A 26,482-nucleotide genomic window follows, 5' to 3' on the forward strand; every position below is an offset into this window, starting at 1 on the left:
AATGCTGTGGGGAGAGTTGAGGGGAGAAGTGAGGTAGGGTGCTCTGTCACTGTCTGGTTAGCTGGTGCAAAAAGCAGTGAATGAAGAGTCGTAAGTCTTAGCCCTGCCAAGGACTTCTTCCTGGGAAGCTTTGCCTGTTGTGTCAGCCACACTAGGTAAGTCCTCCTGCAAATCTCAGAAGCACTGATGTTATTACAGTTCCCTTGTTGATTAATGACTTTCCAAATAGTGAAGTAATCGGTTATCAGCAGGTGAACAGACCTGACTTTCAGCAGTGTAGGCAAAGGAGGAGTTGCTATGGTCAGCAGAGTACCTGAGGCAACTGTAGCCCATTTCCTTGTTTTGCTAAGTCTAGAAGAGACGGAAATTGGCTATTGAAGTGGTATGCATTAGCCAGGCTAAAGTCACAAGCTCTACTTGCAAAGCACCTCCTGCTCTGTGATGCAGGCATGAACTCGAATTCTTCCTCTTTTCAGCACGTTGGAAGACATTAGAAGAATATATGAGTTCCTGTGTTGGGGGTGGCAGGAAAGGAGTTATTGAGACTAGAAAGATGAAGTGTTAGTAAGCCTCAAACTACAGTATGGATTGAAAAAGGGCGGGGTGGATTTTTGGGTGTTCTTTCTTGATGCTATTTGGGGTTTTTTTTAAGAAAAGGCATAAGGATGTCTTGTGTATAACAAGATCAATGAATGTATAACGATCAGTGACACTCAGAAACTGGGAAATACACAAAACTACTTTGGCACGAGCATCTACTCAAAAGCATTGAGGAAAAAAATTAAGAACTGTACTAAATGTATTTCTGCTTGCCTCTGTGTTTAGGGAAAAATTGTAGCCCAGGGTAAGCTCCTGCTCCAGGACACATTCTTGGTTACAGACCAGGACACGGGACTTCTGCCACGATGCAAGGAGAGACGAGTCTTCCTGTTTGAGCAGATTGTCATTTTCAGTGAGCTGCTAGATAAAAAGAAAGGTTTCTCCATGCCCGGATTCTTGTTTAAAAACAGCATCAAGGTAACTGTTGTGTGTGAGTCTTTGCGTCCCCTGCACAATCTCTGCTAAGGTAACAGTTTCTGATTCAGTGTGAAGTCACTAGTGACATCTAGATGTGCAGTCATAAAGTATGGGGAGGTGTCAGCCATTTTTCGAAATTACTTCCTACTGAATTTGTGCTCACTCTGATGATAAATGGAAATCTTTGGATCCCAGCACTCTGATGCTTCCCATGTGAAGCATACCAAAACTGGTGTTCTTGTACGAAGCTGGAAAAGCAGTCACAAAGAGTTTAGTCTTCAGCTCTGTGCTGTGTGTACATGACATTGCAAATAAAGGTAACTCTTTACATAGTTTCAGCTGAAATAAGTTCAAATGTGTAGGTAATATCTGTAAGTAGTGCCACCTTCTTTGACATGTCAACACTTCTGCAAGCAAATCCCTTAAACAAAAAAGTGTTTGTTCCCACTTCAAGCCTTCTCTGAAACAAAAGCTACTGATCTTAGTGCCCACCAGCCCTCCTGGTGCAGTGTTTTGCATGGACCTTGGTTCTTTTAATTTGTCTCAGTACTCTGCATGTCACCTGAGCATCCTGTTCAGCACTGGCGAACAGTCTGTTTCAGGGCATTGCTGTCTCTGCAGCAAAAGCCTTCAGTGTGGGGCAGTGGTAGAGCTCCACAGTGGACGCAGGGTTTTAAAGGACACGGAGAGTTAAGGCCAATGGAGAACATTGGGCCATAGTAACCACTGAGAGGTTGTCCAGGCACAGTTTATCAGTAAGCTAATTAGTGTATACACTAATCTGTAGTTTACTGTAATCCTTCATTTCATGGTATTATTTTACTAAAGGAAAGTAGGATCATCATTTGAAGATCTGACTCTGAGCTCCTACGTAAGAGATTTTAGAGGTATGTTTCTCATAAAATACATGGAGTAAACTCTCTCTTTTTTTCATGAAGGTGAGTTGCCTTTCCCTGGAGGAAAATGTGGACAGCGATCCATGTAAATTTGCACTAACATCAAGAACGGGCGATGTCACGGAGACCTTTATTTTGCATTCTGCCAGTCCAGGAGTCCGCCAGTTATGGATACATGAAATTAACCAAATTTTGGAAAACCAGCGCAACTTTTTAAACGGTAAATGATTTCCTCTTGCCAAATGTTCATAATTGAATTACTTTTCTCTCATCAGTTGTTTCTTGGCTTTGAAATGTTTTGCAAGCTTCCTTTTTTCTGAGCTAATACAGAACAGTTGGAGGATATGAGCCTCATTTCTGCTTCAGAACAGATGCTAGTATTTATTATAAGAGTGGTAGTCTGAATTTACATGGTGTTCTCTTGGTGAAATTTTCCAAATGTTTTGTAGGAGTGAATCAAGATTGTCACCATCCGTTGAGGTGGAGAGCTTGTGTTACCCCTTTTAAACAAATGCAAGTCTTTAAAGGCTAAACCCAAGGGGAATTGTAAGCATCTATTCAGAGTACATTTTGCTTGTGTTATTTTGATGGCCATTGTTGTCACATCTTTCTGTGGCAACAACATTAAGATTCTGCAGGAGATCAGTAGAAGATGGTAGTGTCTGCTGTGACACTGGAAGGTTCTTGCTATATTTTTGTATGCATCAGTTGTTGCACCATTCTAGACTTTTTCTTTTAAAGAGTTTTAGTGGGTGAAAGAAAAAGCTGAGAAATCGGAGTCACACCTCTTTTTTCCCAGCTTGGCTGCTGACTGATAATGTGATCCTAGAGGAAAAGACTTCTCCCTGGTTTCAGATTTTTCTTCTTTAAGTGAGGTACATATAGCAGGTCATTAAGGTGTGATACAGAAAAGTGGCTTGAGGTCTACAGCATGACCTGCATTGCTAAGGGAATTTATCTTATTTGAACAGTACTCCCCTTATGTCAGTAAACATGCCTGTTTTAAACTGTTCCTGTCCCCTTTCCTGCCCTGTTTTCCCCGATCGCCTCCCCTCCTGCCCCCCGTGCAGCCTTGACGTCCCCAATCGAGTACCAGAGGAACCACGGCAGCGGTGGAGGCGGCAGCGGGAGCAGCGGCGGTAACAGCAGCGGCCCCAGCAGCTGCAGTGGCATCCCCAGCTCCAGCCGCAGCCGGCCATCCCGGATCCCCCAGCCTGTCAGACACCATTCCCCAGTCCTGGTCTCCTCTGCAGCCTCGGCCCAAGCAGAGGCAGACAAGATGTCAGGTATGTCCATTCACAATCTCTCCCTGCCACACTACACCACCTCCTTAGAAACTGGCCTGAGCCAGCCAGACAGGCACCCTCCCAATGCAGAACCGGACGGTCCTCAGAGAGAAGCTGAGCAGATTCCCAAGATGAAAGTTATTGAGAGTCCCAGGAAGACAGCGGGAAACATTTCTGGCTCAGCTGATGGAGCCCAGAAAGACTCACGTGGAAGCTCAGAGGACAGTCGCTCAAGAAACAGCATAGGATCACTGACGCTTGGGAAGCCAAGGCCAGGAGCCATCTCACCAATGAACTCTCCTCTCTCCACGACTTTCCCTTCTCCTTTTGGCAAAGAAACCTTTCCACCCAGCAGCCCCCTGCAGAAGGGCTCCTTTTGGAGCTCCATCCCAGCATCCCCTGCCAGCCGCCCTGGCTCCTTCACTTTCCCTGGGGACAATGACTCCCTCCAGCGGCAGGTCCACCGCCACTCTTCACACAGCAAGGACACAGACCGCATGAGCACTTGCTCCTCGACCAGCGAGCAGTCAGTTCACTCCACCCAGAGTAATGGGGTAAGAGCGGAGCACCTCTGTCCTGCGAGCTCTTCTAAAACCTTCCCACGCTCCCTTTCTGTGCGTTACCATCACTCTCCGTACTAACTTCTGGCTCTCCGGTGCTGTACTGCTCTGAAATAATCAACTGTTCGAATATCTTCTGCACACAAAAAAAAAATCTACCTCTCTGTGTATGTATACATACAAACATGGCTATGTATACAGCCACAAAAGCGACTGCTAACATTAGATGCAATTTCCGCCTCTGCTGAAAACATAGATCACTAGGCTGATACTTACTAACTTGCTCTCCTTGCTTTTTTGGTCTCTAATTTGAAGGCACATAATTAACATGCTGAAGTGTGGCAGCCAGAGCACCTTGGGTTATGCATTGCGGCCAGCACTTGAATCTGACTTGGAGAATTTGGCAGATTGCCTTGGGGCTTTTTTTCCCTTTCACGCACAAATCCACCACCATTGTCCTGTTGAGGTTTAACTCCGTGGAGACATCTACAGTACATTCCCTGGGCTGCTTGATTTTTAGTTGTTATTAATTTATTTCCCCCCCCCCCCTCCTTTCAGCCTTAGTCAATGTACAACATTCTCTTTTTAAATCCTGTGTCTGGTCAAGGAAGCATCCTGCAATGCACTCAAAATAGGCCAGTGAAACCTAGCTAAAGTAATCCTCCTTCTACTACAACCAAAACAAATAGTGGCTCCACTTGTCTTTTCTGCCTTGTAAGAAGAACTGGTTTAGGGCATCTGGAGATTCAGCCTTTCAGTGTGCACTTGGTGTGTTTGTGCAGAAAGCTGGGGTATCAACAGAAGCCACATTCTCTCTAATAATGTCCACCAGGAAATGCAACACAGCAATCACAGGGGCATGTGCAAATTCTAAAGGAAAAGTTTCAAGGCATTTGCTGTGGATGTGGTGGGCAGGCTATGGTGCCTTTCTTAAACTCACATTTGATTTTTCTCTCACTAAGTGTTGTGTTCACAAATGTTTGTTTTTCCTCTCTGTCTCACAAATCATATGCAATACCAATTTGGCAAATCACCTAACTTGCCGGACCTTTTTTAAATGCATGCATCTCTATAGAAGTGTTTAACACACAGAGCTTTCTTGACTTCTTAGTTCTTATACTTTTATAACAGCTTCAGAAAAAAAGAAATTATGCTTTGCATGTTTTGTATTTTATCCCAGTCTTCTTTCAGCTTTTCATTTGGTTTAGCTCTGTCTTGTGTTTATCTTCAGTCTAGCAAAATATGATGATAATATAATATCTGGAATAACTCGAGTATTTAGCAATTACTGCACAGCATGTGGTTCAAGATGGTGGTACTTTTTATATGCAGAGAAGACTTGCATAATATTAATTGGTGTTTTTCCATAAAAAAAAAAGAGAGAGGGAGAGGCAGGATGGCACTGAGTTTTCAAAACATTTGAGTTTTGGTACTATCAGCAAAAATACCATTACTTGTTTTTATCTTACTGTAAAATGTTCTATCAGAATGCATGCCTTCTGTTTCACAACTGTTTGTTTTAGTTTGGTAATTGAGATGGGTCATAATTTTTCATTTATAACCTCATTTCTAGGCCAAACTGTAGACGAGGGGTGTCAAACTCATTTTCACTGGGGGACACATCAGCCTCGTAGTTGTCTTCAAAGGGCAGTTACAGTAGGAGTAGTTACATTTATCCAGTCCTAAAACTACATTTGGCCCTTTGAAGGCAACCGAGAGGCTGATCTGGCCCCTGGTGAAAATGAGTTTGACACCCCTGCTCTAGACCATACAGGATTTCACACCACATTCAACAGGCTAGGGAATGGGTTGTGAAGGTTTATTTTGATTTAACCATTTGTGTGTGTATTTACATGCATATGTGGTTAAAGTTGGTTACCTATGGAAAAGTTACTTCTAAGAAGAAGAAAAAGGAATTAGTTTTGCTGGTATTTCAGAAATATGGGAGGAATTTTTTTGTATTTTTATTGTAAATCCTCCTGAGGTCAGTGATGACCAGCAGAAGCTGCAGTAGAAAGACATTAACTGTGCAACAATAATTACTTCCTTGCAAGGCAAAAGAAAAGGCTGTCTTTCTGTGGTGAGAATAAATTCTGATATAAACACATTCACAAGAACATTTGTCACTTAGTAGTTACCAGACACTTGTTTATTTAACAGATTTGCCTGTCCTTGTTGAAAATAAGAAATATTCAGAGTATAGTATGATCCTTCAAGACTTAACTATTAAAAATAAATGTTATGTTACAGGAAGGTCAGTCCTGCAGTTATACAAATTCAGCTACATGCTAAGAAATAGTATGTTCAGGAGTAGTGCCTGGGGTGAGGTTGGGGTATAGGCTGATTTTGCAGCTTCAGTCTTCCCTTGTTTTCCTCCTGTAAGTCTACCAGAAGGAGTTTTTAAAAGCATCTTTCTCTGAATAGAGCTGTTTTTCATCTAGTAAAACAATCTAGCGAGTTGTAATCTTAACTTAAATAGTGATTGAAAATGAAATTGGTTTTATTGGTTCTGCTGTTCCCAGTTTGCCTCAGTCATGGAAGGGGCTTGCTATTAAAAAGGACCACGCAGACAGTCCTTTAAGCGAGACAAAATGAGTTCTCCCACTGGAAGTATAGCACGTGGAATTAAATATAGATATCCTTTCGCAGAGTTACAATTCAGGATGATATCTTTTTCTGTGGTAGCATTTACTTCATCATCCTAATAGGGGAAAAAAGACAGAATGGACTTGACTCACCCAGTTGAACCAAGTAATTCAGCTAGAATAAAATGTACAAACTCACTGGGAACCCAAGCATCAATGTGCTACACATGCTATGAATGAGTAATCTGAGACTATTCTTTTCCAAATGTCTTGGTTTCTCAGTAGACTAGCCAGCCAAAACTCTCATGGGGAATCACAGGCACCATTAGCAGGTTGGAAGAGAACGTGGTTTTCCAGGCTCCCAGTGTACCACGCTGTCTGCTGACCCCTGCTGTGTCTCCTCAACACTGAAGGGAGAAATATTTGACAGTTTTGAGAGAAAACTATGGCCATTTTAATCCTGCATTGCCCAGCTTTCCACTCACTGGAAACACATACACAGAGCTAACATGGGGTTATGCTATATGAGCTATAGTAGTCTCCAGCTACAGATGGGTACTGATTTCTTTCTTTAACTCAGCTACTACTAAGTGAGCACTCACTGGTAGCAAACTGAAACAGTTTGAAGTAAGAACAGAGGTGAAACATAGGCGCATATAGACATACATGCCCCATGCCCCATGATTAATGGGCCATTCAATTTGTTTTTAACTTGTTTCGAGAAGGAAATAACTTCTTTCAGGGAATAGGTTGTATAATCTGATAATAGATTTTACGCTTCTATTTATTAAACTTCATATGAGAAATGCATGCAAATGGACAAAATTAGTCTTACTTTTAAAAAATAAAAATTTCCAGTGGATTCATGTCCAGGTGAAGGCTTTTCGTTTTGAAAAGTAGCGTGACTTTTAATGTATACCTGAGCAGCCATCATTAGCTTTTTGCAAATGCTCAGTGGGGAAATGAACAAAACTCATGAACGCTAGTTGAAAGAGTGTGAAAAACATCTAACAACACTCAGCTGTCTTAGTCATTAATCAGTTAGGAGAGAGATTTCTAGCATTATTCTGCTCAGTGGGCCTGTTTTGCCCAAGAAATTAATAGTTTCTTATGTCAATAATTTACTCCATCCTAAATGTTTAAAGGGCCAAACCTGATTATACACATTCAGTCAGTGACCAACTTTGAGGATTTGAGAGACGCTGTCAAAAGCCTATTTTGTTCTTTTTACCTTGTCATGTTTTATATGGAGAAAGGTGGTGTCTGAGATCTGACAAATAATACTAGGAAAGACTATACATGTTTTTCATTGGTGGACTTTCCAGTCTTTATGAGGTGAAGTCTTGACCTGTTGTGATTTCAGAACTGCACCTGTTAGACCATGAAAAACTGCCTTATGTGCTGTACTATAGTTTTGTTGCCTGATAAAGATGCAACGTTCAGTGTCTGAGTTTGAAAGGAAGACCAGCTGAGATCTGTGTATAAACTCTTAGTTAAAGGAAGGAAACTTGAGTAAAAGTAATGGGAATGAATTTCTGCAGCAGATGTTTGTGAAGGTATTGAAAGATCAAACTAATTTGCACAAGATAAATAGACATAGACAAGCTCTGAAAGAGAAGTCATAGCTTTCTTCTTTGACGACAGCTTATGTGGATCATGCAGGTAATGGATGTAATATAGCAGGCCAAAAACAGCTTGTCTGCTTCATGAACTTTAAACTTGATTCTTTTTTCTTCCCCTTTTTGTGCTTCCAATTGACACTTGCAGAGTGAAAGTAGCAGCAGTAGCAATATCTCCACCATGCTGGTGACACACGATTACACGGCAGTGAAGGAGGATGAGATAAATGTCTACCAAGGAGAGGTCGTGCAGATTCTAGCCAGCAACCAACAGAACATGTTTTTGGTGTTCAGAGCCGCCACTGATCAGTGCCCCGCAGCCGAGGGCTGGATTCCCGGCTATGTCTTGGGGCATACCAGTGCAGTCATCATTGACAACCCTGATGGAACCATCAAGTGAGTGCCTGGGTGTGTGTGGAAGGGAAGAAGGAAGAAAAAATTTCAATTTAGACAAGGCTTTGAACCTTTTAAACCAAAAAGCTGATGTGATCTTTGAAAAATAAATTAACATCAAGCAGAATGAATACTTCAGAGTCCCTTAGCAAACTTTAAAACCTAAGAAAGAGCCCAGAAGCACATATCCTTATTAAAAATCTGTAGTAGTGCAAACTTCTGGGAATAGGTGATGAAATAATACCTGATTTAAGAGTAACAATAGTTACTGGTTTACTTAATAGAATGACTTGTCAAACTAGACACCTTTGTTTAGGAAAATAGTCATAAATGTTTCTTTCAAGCCAAATGAGATTTCAGAGTTCCTAGTTCTCTTCTTTGACCCACAAACTTACTGGAAATGTTTGGTTGTGCTAGGAAGATCTTTCTCAAGTCTGCAATGAGATATATTAACCAAAGTTCTTAGCAGTAAAGCTTTATGTAAAGCTTCTGCAGGCTGTATTTTATATGGATTTCATACTGATCATTGCTCAGTTTCATAGAATACCAGGTCAGAAGGGACCACAAGGATCATCTGGTCCAACCTTTCTTGGCAAAAGATTTGTTTGATTGACAGTTTCCGTTGTCATATAGAAAGTTTACCATTCTGGGAATGATTTAAAGAAATACTGAACCACAGACTAATCTTACTAGCTTGCTTACAGTTTTACCCAAGGGTAGCACCCCTTATGGAATACTTATTTAATTTCAGTCCACTTTAAAAGAGTGAAATAACATTTTGACATACTTTTCCAATGCCATTTGAAACTAGAGAGTATAACACACAACCTATAGTTGAAAAAAACTAATCAAAATTTAATATTCTGTATTCAGGAAGTCAACGTCTTGGCACACAGCACTCCGTTTAAGGAAGAAATCTGAGAAAAAAGATAAAGACGGCAAAAGGGAAGGCAAGCTAGAAAATGGTTACCGCAAATCCCGAGAAGGACTTGCCAACAAGGTTTCTGTAAAGGTAACTTTTACAAAGATGTAGTAGTTTCCCATAGGAGCTGTTTTGAGATTTCTTTAAAAGTAATTTCTGCCAGAATTTCACATGAAGGAATTGGAAGCAACACTGGTTTTAATGGACAGCGTTTGTCAAATCTGAAAATGGGAAGATATAGTCTTTGAGCCTGCAAGTGTGATGTAGCATAAGGATACTGCAGAAAGAGCAGAGTGGTGTAGAAATTCAGATATTCAGGTGCTTCTTGGATCTTTGTGGGTGTAGCTAACTTCGAACCATCCCTGTACTTTGTTTTCTACCATTCTTTAAGTTCTTATAATGTTATAAGGACACTAATTTTTTACATTCTCCTTTCCAGCTTCTCAACCCCAATTACATTTATGATGGTAAGTTGCTTTAATTTTTCAAAGTCCCAATAAATATAATTTTATTAAAACATGATTTACTTTATGTAAATGAATTACATCAGGAACTTAGTGTTTTCTGTCAAAATATACATAGGCTGCTTTTGGCTAAAAATGACAATTAATGAAATATGTCGTATTTAATTTTTAAGATACAAGGAACACATTTCTGTTCACTAGTCCAAAACAACATAAAACACAAGGATCATATGACATATTTGGAAGGATTTGCACTCCACTGCATTTGTGTGGAGACTGTATGGAAGTTGGGCCTTGCTGAATTTGCAAAATAACAAGGCCAGGAATTGGAGACCACCTGTCTCATTTTGAACCTTGCACCTTAGGAAACCGTCAGGGCCTGTCCAGTGCAGAGGCTGATCAGGACAAAGGTAGTCACCCTCTGGGGTCAAAGCCAAACTGGGTTTTTATCTTAATAAAGAGAACCAAACTTCTTAGTTTCACCTGCATGCGAAAAGGGAAACCACTACAGTGCCTCAGTGGATGAGTGAGGTGTTTTGTGTTCCATTTTGCAAACCTAGAATAAAAAGAGCTGAGCACATCCTTAAATACTTTTTACTGTAGGGTTTCTTCAGTTTGCCATAAACAGGGTGTTTTGTTCACCATGGCAGCCTTCAGGGTTAACCATGGCATAGCAGTCGTGTTGTGTCCAAGTTCATGCAGAGAAGAATTCACTAGATCTGCAGAGCCCCAGCAAGTGGCCTAACTATGGATGCGCTCCAAGGGTAAAGGGATAGATACACCTTGGAAATGTACGTTCCTGTACTCCTTTGTCTAACAGAGAGAGTGCAAGAAACAGAAAATCAAATTGATTAGCTTCAGTTGACCTAATGCCATTAATCTTCTTTTTCCAGTTCCACCAGAGTTTATAATACCATTGAGTGAGGTAACATGTGAGACAGGAGAGACCATCGTGCTTAGGTGTAAAGTCTGTGGTCGCCCCAAGGCTTCAGTTACTTGGAAAGGTCCTGATCATAACACACTGAGCAATGATGGCCATCACAGCATTTTGTACAGGTACAGTAACTTGTGTGATGCTCAACAGGAACTGCTGACACTTTTATATTTCCTATTTGCACCCTTGGTGCAGGATAGCTTTTGGCTTTTGAGGCATAAAGGTAGGGTTACCCTCAGAAATATTTCACAGCTGGGATTTTCTGGAAATGTTGTGTAACTTCTGTGTATGTCTGGGGTACCCATATGTGATATTCAGTTGATTTTTAAAAACAAAAGAAAATTCAGCTGGTACATCTGATTAGCTATTGCAGAAGCCGTTGTGTTTCCATCACACTGACCTAGTGCTTGAACTGGAACAGTATGTTGTGACATGCAGCGCTGTGACATGCCATCTGCCAATCCCTTATTTCTATTGGTAGCATACTATCATTTTTGAGGCGGATGACTGCTTGCAGATCACATTACAGTGTTTTGCAAAGAAAAGCCTCTGGTTCCTCTGGTAATGTCACTGTCTTTGTTGTTGAAGCACAGAAGTTAACGTTTTTGTCCAGTTTTAGCATTGCTATGATAGAACTTAACAGACTAACTGGCAACTCTAACACCTGATTAATAAGAGAAAATGCTGTATTTTGGAATATGAAATTGCATGTTAGAAAAGTTGTGTTGTGGTTTTTTTTTTTTTCCCAAAGGTGCATTTTTTTAAATACAGAAAATGTTCTTTAGTTAGTAACTTCAGCATGAAGAAATGTCTTATTTATGAATTATGCTCTCAATTTAGAATGAGGGATTTTTGGGGGAAGACTTTACTCACTAATTGATAGAAGAGTATGTCATCTTCTTAAAGGTTGTGTGATACAGCCCTACTTACCTACAAAATTGATGGCATGTTATACTGTTCTTTTTTACTTCCTGCTGCTTCTTTTTCACTGTGCATAGGGTTTTTTTATGAGAAACAGAGGCATTGTGGCAGCTCTGCCACTGCATCCAGAACCGTTTGTGAGAGATGAGGAAGAATTAATCATACAATGGTTTGGGTTGGAAGGGTCCTTAAACATCATCTGGTTCCAACCCCCTTGCCATGGGCAGAGACACCTCCCACTAGACCAGGTTGCTCAAAGCCCCAACTGATCTTGAACATTCCCAGGGATGGGGCATCCACAACTTCTCTAGGCAGCCTGTTCCAGTGCCTCACCACCCTCAAGTGAAGCATTTCTTCCTAATATCTAATCTAAATCTAGCCTTTTCCAGTTTAAAGCCATTACCCCTTGTCCTATCGCTACATGCCCTTGTAAAAAGTCCCTCTCCAGCTTTCTTGTAGGCCCTATTTAGCTACTGGAAGGCTGCTATAGGGTCTCCTGGAGCCTTCTCTTCTCCAAGCTGAGCAAGCCCAAATCTCTCAACCTGTCCTCAAAGGAGAAGTGCTCCATCCCTCTGATCATCTTCACAGCCCTCCTCTGAACTCACGCCAAAAGGTCCATGTCCTCCTTATGTTGGAGGCCCCAGGGCTGAAGAAGTCTCATGAGAATGGAGTAGAGGGGGAAAATCACCTCCCTTGACCTACTGGTCACTCTTCTTTTGATGCAACCCAGGATACGGGTGGCTTTCTGGGCTGCAAGGGCACATCGCTGGGTCCTGTCCAGCCAACACCCCCAAGTCCTTCCCCTCAGGGCTGCTCTTAATCCATTCACCACCCAGCCTGTCTTTGTGCTTTGGATTGCCACAACCCATGTGCAGGACCTTGCACTTGGCCATGTTGAACTTGAAGAGATTCTCACAGGCTTACCTCTCAAACCTGTCAAGATCACTCTGGATAGCATCCCTTCCCTCCAGTGTGTCAATCATACCACACAGCCTGGTGTCATCAGCAAATTTGCTGAGGCTGCACTCAGTCCCACTCTCCATTTTGCCAACTAAGATGCTGAAGAGCACCAGTCCCAATACTGATCCCTGAGGAACACCACTTGTCTCTGGTCTCCGCTTGGACATCAATCTGTTGACCATAACTCTTTGATTGCAGCCAGCCAGCCAATTCCTTATCCACCAAGTGGTCCATCTGCTGAATCCATGGCTCTCAAATTAGAGACAAGACTGTCATGAGGAACGGTGTCAAATGCTTTGCAGAAGCCCAGGTTGCTCTTCCCTTATCCACCAATGATGTAATGCTGTCATAGAAGGCCACCAACTTTGTCAGGCATGATTTGCCCTCGGTGAAGCCATGTTGGCTGTCACCAATCACCTCCTTATTTTCCATGTGCCTTAGCTTAGTTTCCAGGAGGATCTGCTCCATAATCTTGCCAGGCACAAAGGTAAGACTGACTGGCCTGTAGTTCTCTCAGTCTTCCTTATTTCCCCTTTTAAAAATGGAGGTTATGTTTCTCCTTTTCCAGTCAGTGGGAACTTCACCAGACTGCCACAACTTCTCAAATATGATGGATAGTGGCTTAGCAACTTCATCTACCAGTTCCCTGACGACCTGCGGATGCATCTCATCAGGTCCCATGGACTTGTGCACCTTGAGACCTGATGATTAGCTAATTAGATTCACTAGGTGTAATTCACTGTGATCCATTACTGTTACACAATTATATTCAGTAAATCATGTTGGCTGTGACTGACAGATTTAAATATAATAAACATTCTTTGAGCTGAGGGAAGGGGCTCATCTTCCTATGTTCCTAAAACTTTTGTTTTTTCCCTGAAATTCAGTTACGTAGTAAAAATTGTGACAAATAGGTTTTGCTTCAGTCAAATAACTTGCAGTAACTAGGATAATCCAAAGGAAAGCACTAAGAATTATAGAAAATCTTGAAAATATGCCCCGTAGTGAAAGAATAACACTATGTTAGGGTTATTTTGAGCCCAAAGGTGAAAAGTGTAGGGAGGACTTGCCAAGTGTTTATGTTTCTAAGATACTTCTGCAAATAGAATTGTTTGCTGTTCCTGTCCATGGCAGATGGTCAAAAAAGTGTTAGACGTGAATTGCACAGAGAAGCAGTTAAGTAGATATTTAAAGATAAACTATCTAACAAAAAGGGTGGTTGAGCGATGAGAAAGATTAAGGAAGAGTCTGCAGAATCTTTCTCCTGTGGTCTTACATAGCTATTGCTGTCTCTGCTCTGATACAGAGGGACAACATAAGTGTCTTTTAGTATTCTACCAGATTCTGAGGTCTCCAAAGTTGTGGTGAGGTGTGCCTTTTCTATTGAAGGTGGAGCCCACTCTCACAAGGGATGAATGCTCTGAAAGTACAAATGTTAGATCAGCTTCTGTATGCTGGAAGTCAGGGATGGAAACTAATGGTCCAGAAAGAGCTATGATGGATGGTTGTCTTGATACAGCTTCGCATAATTTGAAGGAAGTAGAGGAAGCAGGAAGAAACAGGAGGAGCATTTGATTTTTCAAACACAGTGGAGCCTAGGACAGAGTGTCAGTGAGGATTGTTTTCTAATACTCTGTAGGACATTCCGAAATACTTGATGGGCCCAAAGTGCTCAAATTCTGATAGACATCTCTGAAATGGCATGGACAGGGTTAGTAGTGTTTGTTCAGAGAAAGAGATGGAGTCTGGAGAATAAGAAATATTCACAGTATCAATCAAACTTTGTCTGATTTCTATAACTTAAGGTCTGTAAAATGAATATAAAGTTAATGGATGCCATTGCGTTTCCCAGTGACTTAGGAGAGGCTTCACTGAAGATTATTGGAGTCACTGCAGAAGACGATGGTATCTATACGTGTATAGCTGCAAACGATATGGGTTCGGTTTCATCTTCCGCCAGTCTACGAGTTTTAGGTAGGTTTGTCTCTTTGCGTTTTTATCTAATTACATTCAAAGTGTCTGGTACCCGTAGTACAGGACAAAGAAAATCCCAGCTCTTGAGCATCTCTCTCTTGAAGGAGTGTTATAACAAACCTTTTCACCTGTCATATATTACTTGTTTCAGTGGGAATAGATGCACTTCTAGGATGCAATTAATGAGAGGTTCATACAGACAAGATGCCTACATCGTACTATCAACGTTCATTTACCTTGTCTGTCAATACTGGTTCAAACATACTATTATAAAATCATTTTATCATCTGCATTCTTAGTGTAGTCTCAATGAAAGTTACTGTACCAACACACATAATTTCTAAAGTGCACAGATAAGAAAAGAGTAGCATTGCTGTGTATTTTAATATGTTCCTTTGCTTGAATTGTAAAGCCAGCGTTCGAGAACATATAACTATTTATTGTCTTTGCGTCATGGATTTACACTTACATTATTTCAGTACCTGAAGTGAGGCAACTGGAATGTTTGTGAGAGAATTAAAAGGAAATCTGCAAAGGTAAAAAATGCCTGTGTTCTGGAGGCAGACAGCAAAGGAAAAGGAAAAAAATTTTACTTGATGTGTTTGGCACAGTGATACATTTCAGTGTGTGTTTGTACATTGTTATTCTTAAGTGGTCTGGATCCTGTACTTTTAGAAACAAGGAAAACACAGTGAGACAACAGGATAGCAGAGTTTCTTATGTGCTGTTTATAACAACTGGTGTTATCTGGGTGTTTTAATCTATTGAGAGGCCCATCTATTTATCCATTGGTGAGAATTAATAGATTTCAGGTGGAATGTCTCTGTCTCAAATTGACTCACATAAAAGAAAATAAGATGTGAAGTGCTGCATTCTGTCTTTGTACATCTGTCCCAGCAGATATGGGGACTTATATACTTGTCCCAAGCTCTCCAAAATATGTTATTTCTTCTTTTTTTTTTTTTTTTTAATTTGTTTTATAAGATGCACACACTCTACTTGAAGCAAAAGATAATGGCCAATCTGAGGCAAATTCTTCCAGAAATCTATTTCCAAACTGAAGATGAAGTCCAAATATTTCTCCTTTTGCAAACATCTGAAACAATCCATTGGTTATAATGACAACAATTTAGTTCTGACAATATTAACTGTTGGCCATCCTATCCCTTTTTTTTTTTTTTTGGTAGGTCCTGGAAGTGATGGGATCATGGTAATCTGGAAGGACAACTTTGATTCCCTCTACAGTGAAGTGGCTGAGCTTGGCAGGTGTGTTCTGTGTGCTCCTCTCCAAAGTTGTTTGTGTCAAAATATGAACTTCTCGTTCAAAAAATGAAATTCTCTTTGAAAAAAATGCTTATCCTATGAGCCTAAAAGGCCAGAATTACTTTAGATTAAATAGAAATGAGGAAGTTAAAAATCTTACCAGCACTAGATGGCACTGAGTGAACAGAACATATTTAGGCTGAAGTGGTGTCATAGCTTAATGGATGCGTGGTTTTCAAATACTTTGGAAGGCCACACAGTCTTTTAATTTTTTTAAGTATGCCTTACAGTGAGTGACACTGCTTCTGTAGTGAATCTCTCCTAGAACTTTTTATTTAGGGTATGAAAATTACAGACAAAAAGGTATGAAAATGAGCAAAATGCAAAATAAGTCACATAGAGTATTCATTTCTCCAACTGAATTATGACCTTTAAAAGCTGGATGCTACTGTGATAGGAGTTGTCTGCAAATATGCTAAAACAGGTCTCTATCAGGAGCTCATTATTTATATAGAAACGTTTTGTAGAAGATGCATGTACTTAAAACTCTTGTTTATGTCCAGAAACTGCTCTGTAAGTGTATCTTATTAGAGATCTAAAATTAGATCTCTCTCAGGATTTCTTTCAAGTTAAAAGCATGTCCTTATTGTATCTCTTGGTTAATTATTTCCTTTCAATATTGTATCCCAGGGGCAGATTTTCTGTCGTTAAGAAGTGTGATCAGAAGGGAACCAAGCGAGCCGTAGCCACTAAGTTTGTGAATAAGAAGTTGATGAAGCGAGACCAGGTTACCCATGAACTTGGAGTCATGCAGAATCTTCAGCATCCCCAGCTCATTGGCCTTCTCGATACCTTTGAGACCTCCACCAACTACATACTAGTGTTAGAAATGTGTGTAGACCATAGTGTTATCTGTAAATACAATCTGTGCAGCTGACTTTCTGGGGCTTTTGTAGTGTTTTATGAATAAGGAACTTCAAGGTTACACAGAAGTCTGAAGACACCTAAATAATGTTGTTATTAAAACATTGAGTTTAATAATTTACTCAGAAGGAAATAATTTCATATATTAAACTGCTGTGTAGGTGATTTATCTTAGTCTGAAGGTCCAGAAATCATTTTATATCAAGCAATTATACAAGTGAGTTGGGAATGTTGTGATATGGTAGCTTGATACCAAATCTCCTCTTCATACACTAATCCTCTATCTGGTAGGTGCTGCAGGCTATGGTTATTCCTGTAGTCTATGGCCAGACATATCTAGTCTTTCAAGTCTGGCTAAAAGTATAGTATTTATTCCTTTCCTTCTCTGCCTTCACCCTGTGTTCCCACTTCAGAATTGTAGGTGCAAGTCAGCTGTTAGTAACGTGGAACATTTTCACAGATGACCAAGCCAGACAACTGAAACAGTGATTTCTTGTTGCTGTTGTAGTTTTTAAGGGACGCTTGCCTTAAGCATTTTTAATAAAACTTTCAAAATGTTTATTTTCCTTTCAGTTCTGATATCTGAATTAAAACCAAATATAACCTTTGTAATTCCAATAGGGCTGACCAGGGTCGCCTTCTAGACTATGTCGTACGATGGGGAAACCTCACAGAAGGGAAGATCAGACTCTACCTGGGAGAGATTCTGGAAGCTGTGCAGTATCTTCACAACTGCAGAATAGCACATTTGGACCTAAAGGTGAGGAGTGAATGGGATTCCAAGCATAAAACCCTCCCTCTTCTAGAAAACTGGCAGATCAGAGCATAGAACTATGAATTGCTTGGAGACTGCACAAAGAAGGGTATGGGGTTGAGGTTCCATCCCCAAATACTTCAGGTTACTCATAGCCAACAAAGCAGAAACTTTGAATTCCCTGTGCTTCCTCCTGAAAGCTTTCTGGCTGTGTGTGTTCCTTTTTGCTGGAAATAATTACTAATAGGTACAGTTTTGTTTTATTATTATTTATTTATTTATTTATTTTCAGGGGAACTTGCAGCAGAAATCTATTTCTTTCTCAGGAAACACAGAGTTTGTTGTGAAAGAGATTGCTTTTCCTCTGTTCCTGCAAATCTGTTTCTCAGTATTGCACTTTGAGGGTTCTGGTATCTGTGTGAATGGTACCTGTTGGTCTTCTGTTCTACCCTGTGAGTTTTACTTGAGGCACAAAGATTTGATTCATTCTGGTAGGGAAAACTATATAAGAAAGTCTTATGGTGAATATTCATTACAAACTTAATCTTTATACTCTTCTTTTCCACCTGCATTTGGATAATAAGGAATTTTAGCATTGAAATGTCATCTCTTTAGGCAGGATTGCTTTAGCCAAAAGGGTCACGGTCAGAAAAAGCAAAAAAAGCTGGCATCTTTCCTCCACATACTTCTGTTTTCCAAGCAGAACCAGTCTGGGCTGTGTATCATTTAAAGTTTTCTGCTGCTATATGGAGTTCACCAGTACTTTTTCTAGTCTTAAAAAAACTAGTTGTAGGTAAGTCACTCATATTTTCCTAAGATCACAGCCACAGCAGCAGTAGCTTCAGAAATAAAACTGTAAAAATAATTCCACTTTCATCTCGCCAATCGTGGGGCAATTCTGTTGAAGCAATGTGCATCCAACAGGATCTGCTTCTGTCATAGTCTCATAAGTCCTTTTCTTCCATCTGCACAGCTGTGTTCTGTTAAAGAATCACCAAGTAAAGCTGAATTCTGTTGAAAGCATCACAAAAATTCTGACAAGGTCTTCCAATCTTTAAATGCAAGCATTTTGTCTCTCTGTCTTAAAGCAAATAGAGCAGTTGCTTTATTTTACCCATTATTTGTAATTGCTGTTCTTTAAGCTTAAGTTCCTGTGAACCTTTGTACAGCTTTTATTGTGAACATCTGCAGTATTACCTGGCAGAACTGTATCTCCTGCAAAAGTCATGATGCCAGCAGCTGAAATGCATTCATTGCACACTGTAGCTCCAAGAAATTGCCTGTGGGCTTGTCTAGGGGAAGCCTTGGTAGGACGTGTAGGTAGAGCCTAGGAGCTCTGCAGAGCTGGCCTTCCATCTAAACCTCATAGCTTGTAGCTGTTTGTTATGTTCATGAGCTGGCAGCACTGGCTGGGAAACAGTAATGTTGGAGCAGTAAATATGTGTTAAGCTGAGGTTGTTGTTGTTGTTGTTTTTTAAAAAAGACATTTTAACTTTCACTTTTATATTTTCCAGCCTGAAAATATTTTGGTGGACCAGAGTTCCGCTAAGCCAACAATAAAACTGGCTGACTTTGGAGATGCAGTCCAGCTCAATACCACGTATTATATCCACCAGTTACTTGGAAACCCAGAGTTTGCAGCTCCTGAAATTATTCTTGGAAATCCTGTTTCCCTCACTTCAGATGTTTGGAGCATCGGAGTGCTCACGTATGTCCTTCTTAGTGGCGTCTCTCCTTTCCTGGATGAAAGCGTAGAGGAAACTTGCCTGAATATTTGCCGCTTAGACTTTAGTTTCCCAGATGACTACTTCAAAGGAGTTAGCCAGAAGGCCAAAGATTTTGTATGCTTCCTACTTCAGGATGACCCAGCGAAGCGTCCCTCGGCTGCACTGGCCCTCCAGGAGCAATGGCTGCAGCTGGGGAATAGCAAAAGTGCTGACAGCATTGACATATCCAGACTGACTTCGTTCATTGAGCGGCGAAAACACCAGAATGATGTTCGACCCATCCGTAGCATTAAAAACTTCTTACAGAGCAGGCTCTTGCCAAGAGTTTGACCTTGCTTGAAGTTCTCTCTCATTCTCTTTCACCTGCCAATCAGACTGGAGATGGACTCCTCCTGCCAATCAGTCAGACTGGAGATAGAGTCCTCCTGCCAATCAATCACACTGGAGATAGACTCCTCCTGCCAATCAGCTGTTGACTTGAATTTTGAGGAAAGCAAACCCCGAGCCAGCCGGCTGCTAGCGAATGTTTGTGTGCAAACGCATTGCAGCGGGACCCACGCGGGGCGGCACGGGGGACCGGCAATGCAGACTTCACGGGGGTGGAGGACGATAGCACTGTACTCTGAAAAAAAGCAGTCGCGAGCGATACAGTAACAGTATTTTATTCAGGTTTCTGCAAAAAAAATAGTTTTTTTAATAAACCAGAGTTGAATTTTGCAAGTGAACTTAACTACCATTTTCAAGATTTATCCAAGGAAGAAATCCCTATGTTCAAAGCACTGGTGTTTAAAAAAATAAAAAAATAAAAAAATCATGCCTGGAGAAGACTCACCAAAATGGCTGCCCGTTGATATGGCCTCCATTTATAACATCTGGTTTTCACTCAGTCCCAGAGCTTTCCAGTTGCCTCGCCTGTATGTATCTCACGTAGCAGTGCACTGAGATCAGACTCTGCTTTTAAGTGCATCCAACCTCAAAGTTTTTGCATACAAATAGAATGAATCGTTTTGCTCTGATAAAATGTAGGCCTTACTTGTATATAGACTGTTACCTGCCTTCGGTCTGTAATTTTTTTTCCACCCTCCTCCCCTTATCCTTTTTCCCCCCTCCTTCCTAAATGGTGGTATACCACTGTGCGGGTCTTCGGTTTGGGTCAGTACTCACTGTCCCCACAGAAAAGGACTTGGGGTTGGGGCCCAGCTTGCCGACCCAGTTGTCACACAGTATACAGCAGGATGAAATACTGTAAATGCACTCATTTGGGATTTTGTTTTCTTTCATATCATGTGCAATGTTGTGGCTTTAACATTTTATGCAACTATTTATGAGGACCTCTGTTGTTAACTGTAATAAATATATAGAAAAAGCACATACTTAGTACGGCGAGCTTTATGGGTTTGTTTGTGTGTTTGGGGTTTCTGGGTGGGCAGGGGTGGGTGTGCTGTACCACACTGTCATTATTAGTTTAAGATGGGGGTTAGCATAGAATTTAGTCAAGACTAGTCAGTTTTAAGTATTGTGCAAAAAAAGGAGAAAAAAGAGAGATTCGTATCCGAAATGTCCAACTGGTTAAGAAGTAGGGTAACACTTTTTAAAATTTATTATTATATTCAAAATGCCAAAGTGTGACTTTCCCAAAATCAGTCTGAACGCTTACTACTTTTTAGAATTTTCAAGTCTGTGTTTACTTCTTTCTGTGAAATGAACAAATGAATTTTGTGCTCTTTGGTGAAGAATACCTTCAGAAAGTAGTGGTCAGATAAGGAGAATCTGACAGGTAATGGAATTGTCTTAGTAACTTTTTAAGGTTCAAGTAATATTAACATGAACTGTTTTAAAAGGCAGAGATGGTTTTCTGTGCATCACCGAGTTCATATGGGTGTGTTGTCATCTGTGTTGGTGTGAAATGCCATGTTTTAAGAAGCCAAGCCAACATCCCACAATAGTTAGATATATGGGTCATAAGCCATAACCTAGCTTGGGTTAGCTTTGAGCTTTGCAGCTTCCACTGTATTCTATTTATTCCTTTTTTGTTTGGGGTTGTTTTGGAGGGTTTTGTGGGTTTTGTTTGTTTGTTTGGGGTTTTTTTTTGTTTGTTTTTTCTTTTTTCTTTTTTTTTTTTGTAAAGTTGTACAGAAACTTTTTAAAAGAAAAAATTGACTTCAAAACTGGATGTGTATTCGTACCAACCTCATCATTATGTTTGTGTATTATTTTCCTTTATTGTTTTAGTTAAACTTTTGCTTTATTTTGCATGTATATTTCTTTGTACAGTGACATTACATGTTTACACAGTATGATGTGATGTAAATATTTTATTTTGCCATCAGTTATTTTGAAAAAAATTAAACATATTTGACATATTTGTCTGATCTCTTGCTTTAAGGAGTCTGAAGGTTTAGGTTTGGTTATATTTTAATTGGGCTCTGTATTTAAAAGGAAAAAAGTACCTTATTTTATTGCCATAAAATTCATTTTAAATTGCAATGATGTATCTTTCTTTCATGCCTTACAAATTAATATTTGCCTTGTAGTGTCATGATTGTTTTTATGTAAAACATGCATAACTCTAACTCTGAACATTCATTATAGTCTTTATTAGCTAGTAAATTTCGACCAGCAGATTTTTCTAGCAGATATTCCTAGTTAAAGACTGAAAGGTCATGTTTCAGTTTAATATTGAACTGGGGAACAGATTTCTCACGTCTTTTAGACATTCCAGATTCATTATGAAGAAAAGTTACTTTCAACCATAAAGACTTGGGTTTTGCAGCTAAACTCGCTTCCATCCTAAAAGGGATGAAGCAGAAAGGTTTTTCGTTGTGTGCATTCATCTCTCTCCCTTTTCTGCTATCATTAACCCATTTGCAATTCAAAATGAAGTGAAAGGTCAGGGGACAATACAGAGTGTTGATGCTTGTTACTGTATTGTGTACATTATTTTTTTTCTGCTCTTTTTTCTGCTATTACCTGTCAAGTTGATGAAACGGTCCCTTTATTCACTATTTACTACTGAAAGAAACAGCTGAGAGAGACTTTTTGCATTTAGATGGAGAATATTCAGGTAGGATGTACTGCCAAGGATGAGCCACTGGAAGCTTTTCCCATAACAGGGAAACAGATGGCAACATGCTCCATGGAAGACTTTGTATGCTTGAGCTCTCAGATACTTTATCTTGACTGAAGATACAGTCAACTTGGGGAGAAGTTACCCAAATGCTATACAGAGGAATAACACTCTTGTAGGTGTTTTAAGTGGCAGAAATATGTTCTTCTGCTCATATGTGAACAAGAGCACACTGCTTCTGGCCCTCTTTGTGAGCCCTGTTACTTGGAAAAACTCGTATCTTTTAAGAAACTGGAGTTTTGCACTAAAACCTGCTATTCAGTGCAAGAGCTTCCAACTGGAGAGACCTTGAATGATTGGCTCCTCAACTTGGATCTCTCTTCAAATGCTTTGAAGATATAATGTACATGTAAGGTCCTTTTGTTTTGCTAAATTGTCTAGTTGGGGCTGCAAATGCCACTTGGACTCAGTCGTGCACAGTTCCCCTTGACTGTCCTGCACACAACAAACCAGCACTGAGGGCTGAGAGAGAGTGGAAACCCAAAGCATGAAAGCAGCTGGTAAGAGGTTTCTGATATGTGAATGGCAGTTAATATCACAGCTGAAAGAGGGGGAAATAGCCAGGAAGGTTCAAGACAAGAATGTGTCTAAATGTTTCTTTTTGATAACACACCCTAATCACTTAGTGATAGTTTAGGAAGAAGAGGTTGCCAGACTTCAACATCAGTGCATGTGTCAATACTTTTCAAGTGGGGTTTGGCAAAGCAGGAGTTCTCCATTGCCCATTTGATGAACGCAGTTTAACTTGAAAACTACTGTGCAACTGCTAAGCAGAAAGCCTCACTAGGTAATATTGCCCTGGTCAGGGAAGCAACCTACATTGTCTTCCTAATGGGCAGAGGCCTACAATGTACCTACCTGTGCTCATGAGGAGTAGGATAGGAAAGCCTGGTTCTCTCTTGTGTGAGTATTGATGTAACTTAACTCTAAGTCATCTTTATTCTCAGATGGGACTATTAATGTGTTGATGAATAGAAGAAAAAAAAATAAGTTTTTTTCTTTCTCCAAATCCAAAAGCATGTTCAGACCAGGGTGCAACAGGGATCCTCCAGAATGACACAGAAAAAGCATCTGGCTTCCTGAAAGTATTTCAGTACCTGTGCAAACCTGATTGGTAGAAGAAGATGCCTGAAAATGGGATGTTCTTTGTGTGTAACATACTGCTTGATATTGTCAGGAAACATTAAAACCCCCCAGCTGAGGGAGTCATTGTAGGCCTCCATCAAAAAGAGGTGCTGATGAGTGAGGGAATTAATGTAACCAAAAGGAAAACCAATGGCTAACTTGATGTTAAGCCCCATGGTTCCCAAAATCTTAAGAGAAAGGAAGGCGGAAATATACTTAACCAGTTGCTGTGAGTAATGAAATCTATGAATAGCTGGTATTTAGTGAGGTTCTTGGGCAGCTGATCTTTGCTGCAAACAGCAGTGTATTTGTGTGCTAGGGATCAGTGCAGGGAGTGTTACCATGTCTGCTCCAGCCCAGAAGTTGAGCTAAGCTTTATATAACCTCTCCATGTGTGTGTAGACTCAGTGTGGCTCTGTTACTAATTCCTCTGCTATAGGGATTCAGCTGCATGTAGAGGTAGGTAGAACCAGGTAAGACTGAGTTTCTGTGTTTGTGTATACCAGTTATTGTGGCATTTTTGTCAAAACCACTGCTTTATCCCTCAGACAAATAACTTCTGAATTTTTTTCTGAAATTAAATTTTGATGGAAGTTATATTAAAGAGTAACAGAAAGGTTTTGCATCTGTAAAGGTTGAACACCCAGTATTTTTTGCACATTCACATCTGCCCAAGCCATCAAGACAAAAGGCTTCTTCTGCATGCACCATAATGCAAGAAAAGCATGATGATCTCCCACCACTGCGAAGGAGCTGATGCCCACTATTCTCTCTCCTTTCTCGCAAGCAAAGATACATACCCAGCACCTCAGGCTTCACATGCCTGGCAGCCATCTCTGCATTTCCCAAGTAAACAAACTCACTGGTCCTCTGTGCTATGCCATGCCAGCGAGCATCAACAAAAGAATGACATCTCCCATTCTGCTGACCTGCCACAGGGACCAAGAGCCTGATGTGTAGGAACAGGAGAATATAGTTCTCTCATGTCTTTCTGTCTTGCCCCAACTCAGCTGGGGCGAGGTTCACTTTTGGAATACTCTGCATGGTAACACAAAGTGATGGCAATCACCCGAGAGGTTCAATTAAATCACAAATTGACTAGAGGTCACTCAGAGAGATTACAGCGAATTGTGGCTTGGCAAAAGTTTCTAATTATATCATAAAAACTTAGCAAGACTTTAATAACGAAACTTGCAAGGTATTACTCTTATGTGCCCAGAATAAAGTTAGAAAGAGAGGCAGAGGAAAAGGAGAGAGATAGGTTAAGATATCAGAAAAAAAAAAGTAAGATCTCACCAATCCATTGTTCTCTGTAGATGTCTTGGTGGTGGGTGCAAAACTTCGTTAATGCTGCACAGCGCACACACACACAAAAACTGAAAAGCGTCCCAAGTGAGGAAGTTTTATAACCCAGTCCATTTTCATGTGAGATAGCAGAGGGAGGTTTGTCTCCTCCCTCTGCTCGCTCTTCACGCTAGTTAAGAAGATTGTTCCAGAAACGAGTTGGTGGTTGAAAAATTAGCAGAATGGTCACAGTGCTGACCAGAAGTGAGTTGTTTTGTCCATTAGAGGTAGCTGGCGGTTTGTCATTTCTCATAGTGGTTGATTGCCTGGTAGATGACCTGTCTTGGTGATCCCAATTAATCAGGAGACCTTGATAGACTTCAACATTGTCAATTGTCTTTATCTCAAAAATTTATGTCTTTGTCAAAGACCTTGAGGGGAAAATACAGAGCGTATGCCTTTACAGCCACCTCTCTTTTCCTGTCCAATGTTGAAAAAAACAGCTGTTCAGCTGCTTATGGCATATCATATACCATTAGAGTCCTTTGTTTGGCAAAGGAAGTGGTGAGGGGTGGGCACTTCAAGGCTGTCACACTTTCTCCCCAAAACAGGAACACTTCTCATCTCCTCTAATTCATTCTCCTTAGCCCGAATCAAAAAGCTTCAGGGGAACAGGGGTGGAGGGGCAGGTGGAGGTACTGAGGAGAGCAGACTGATCTCATAGAATCATAGAATAGTTTGTGTTGGAAGGGACCTTCAAAGGTCATCTAGTCCAGCCCCCTGCAATGAGCAGGGACATCTTCAACTAGATCAGGTTGCTCAGAACCCGTCCAGCCTGGCCTGGAATGTCTCCAGGGATGGGGCATCTACCACCTCTACGGGCAACCTGGGCCACAATAAGGTCTATCTGAAGCCTTCTCTTCTCCAGGCTGAACAACCCCAACTCTCTCAGCCTGTCCTCACAGCAGAGCTGTTCCAGCCCCCTGATCATTTTTGTGACCTTCTCTGGCCCCTCTCCAACAGGTCCATGTCTTTCCTGTACTGAGGCCTCCAGAGCTGGACACAGGATTCCAGGTGGGGTCTGAGCAGAGCAGAGGGACAGAATCACCTTCCTTGACCTGCTGGCCACACTCCTTTTGATGCAGCCCAAGACACAATTGGCCTCTGGGCTGCAAGTGCACATTGCCGGCTCATGTCCAATCTCTCATCCCCCGGCACCCCCAAGTCCTTCTCTGCCGGGCTGCTCTCAATCCCTTCATCCCCCAGCCTGTATCACTACTGCTCCCCAGGCAGCTGTTTATAGGTCTGGTCACTGTTGACCTGGTAATGCCTGGATATCCTCAGTGACTCGGGTGAGAGCTGCGGGGTCCCAGCGCTGCCCTGACTTTCCCCTGCCTCAGAAAAAAACCCTCTGCACCGAGATCTGCCACTCCACTGCAGATCGGATCAGCTCTGGAGCAGCCTCCCTCAATTTTTCCAAGTAGTTGTAGGTTAAAGTGATGAACGAACCATGCTAGAAATACATCTGAGGTTTAATACACAAACTCTTTGAGGTGCCTTCAAAAAAGATCATACTTGTGATGTTTTCTTTGTCTAATTGTTGAGAGCAGTAACCCGAAAGCTACTTTTTTAATGAATTTTCTTCTTAACACATACATTTACCTCTTGATTGCTGGCTGGACTTTTCATCCCTCTTTTCAGAGGAAATGCATAGATGAGGTACTTGAGATTCTATCAATTGCAGGGG

At 40.9% G+C, this 26,482-nt stretch overlaps 1 protein-coding gene across 5 annotated transcripts in view; it reads left to right on the forward strand.

The window, feature by feature from the left end:
* The window catches only part of TRIO (trio Rho guanine nucleotide exchange factor), a 256,340-nt gene extending 234,769 nt beyond the window's left edge, over positions 1–21,571 (forward strand). For 3 of the 5 annotated variants that reach the window (XM_082046521.1, XM_082046523.1, XM_082046522.1), the window contains 12 exons: positions 826–1,017; positions 1,956–2,133; positions 2,984–3,753; positions 8,112–8,359; positions 9,230–9,368; positions 9,718–9,745; positions 10,636–10,798; positions 14,410–14,531; positions 15,719–15,797; positions 16,485–16,685; positions 17,340–17,478; positions 18,987–21,571. In XM_082046521.1, coding sequence (XP_081902647.1) covers positions 826–1,017; positions 1,956–2,133; positions 2,984–3,753; positions 8,112–8,359; positions 9,230–9,368; positions 9,718–9,745; positions 10,636–10,798; positions 14,410–14,531; positions 15,719–15,797; positions 16,485–16,685; positions 17,340–17,478; positions 18,987–19,529 — 2,802 coding nt within the window. In that variant the 3' untranslated portion in view covers positions 19,530–21,571. Of the gene's footprint in view, positions 1–825; positions 1,018–1,955; positions 2,134–2,983; positions 3,754–8,111; positions 8,360–9,229; positions 9,369–9,717; positions 9,746–10,635; positions 10,799–14,409; positions 14,532–15,718; positions 15,798–16,484; positions 16,686–17,339; positions 17,479–18,986 lie in introns of those variants that run through there. The other 2 variants (XM_082046525.1, XM_082046524.1) reach the window with 2 other exon arrangements.
* The last annotated feature ends 4,911 nt before the right edge of the window (positions 21,572–26,482 follow it).

The sequence above is a fragment of the Streptopelia decaocto genome (genome assembly GCF_964273445.1).
Source record: "Streptopelia decaocto genome assembly, chromosome: 2".
Classification (NCBI taxonomy): Eukaryota; Metazoa; Chordata; class Aves; order Columbiformes; family Columbidae; genus Streptopelia; species Streptopelia decaocto.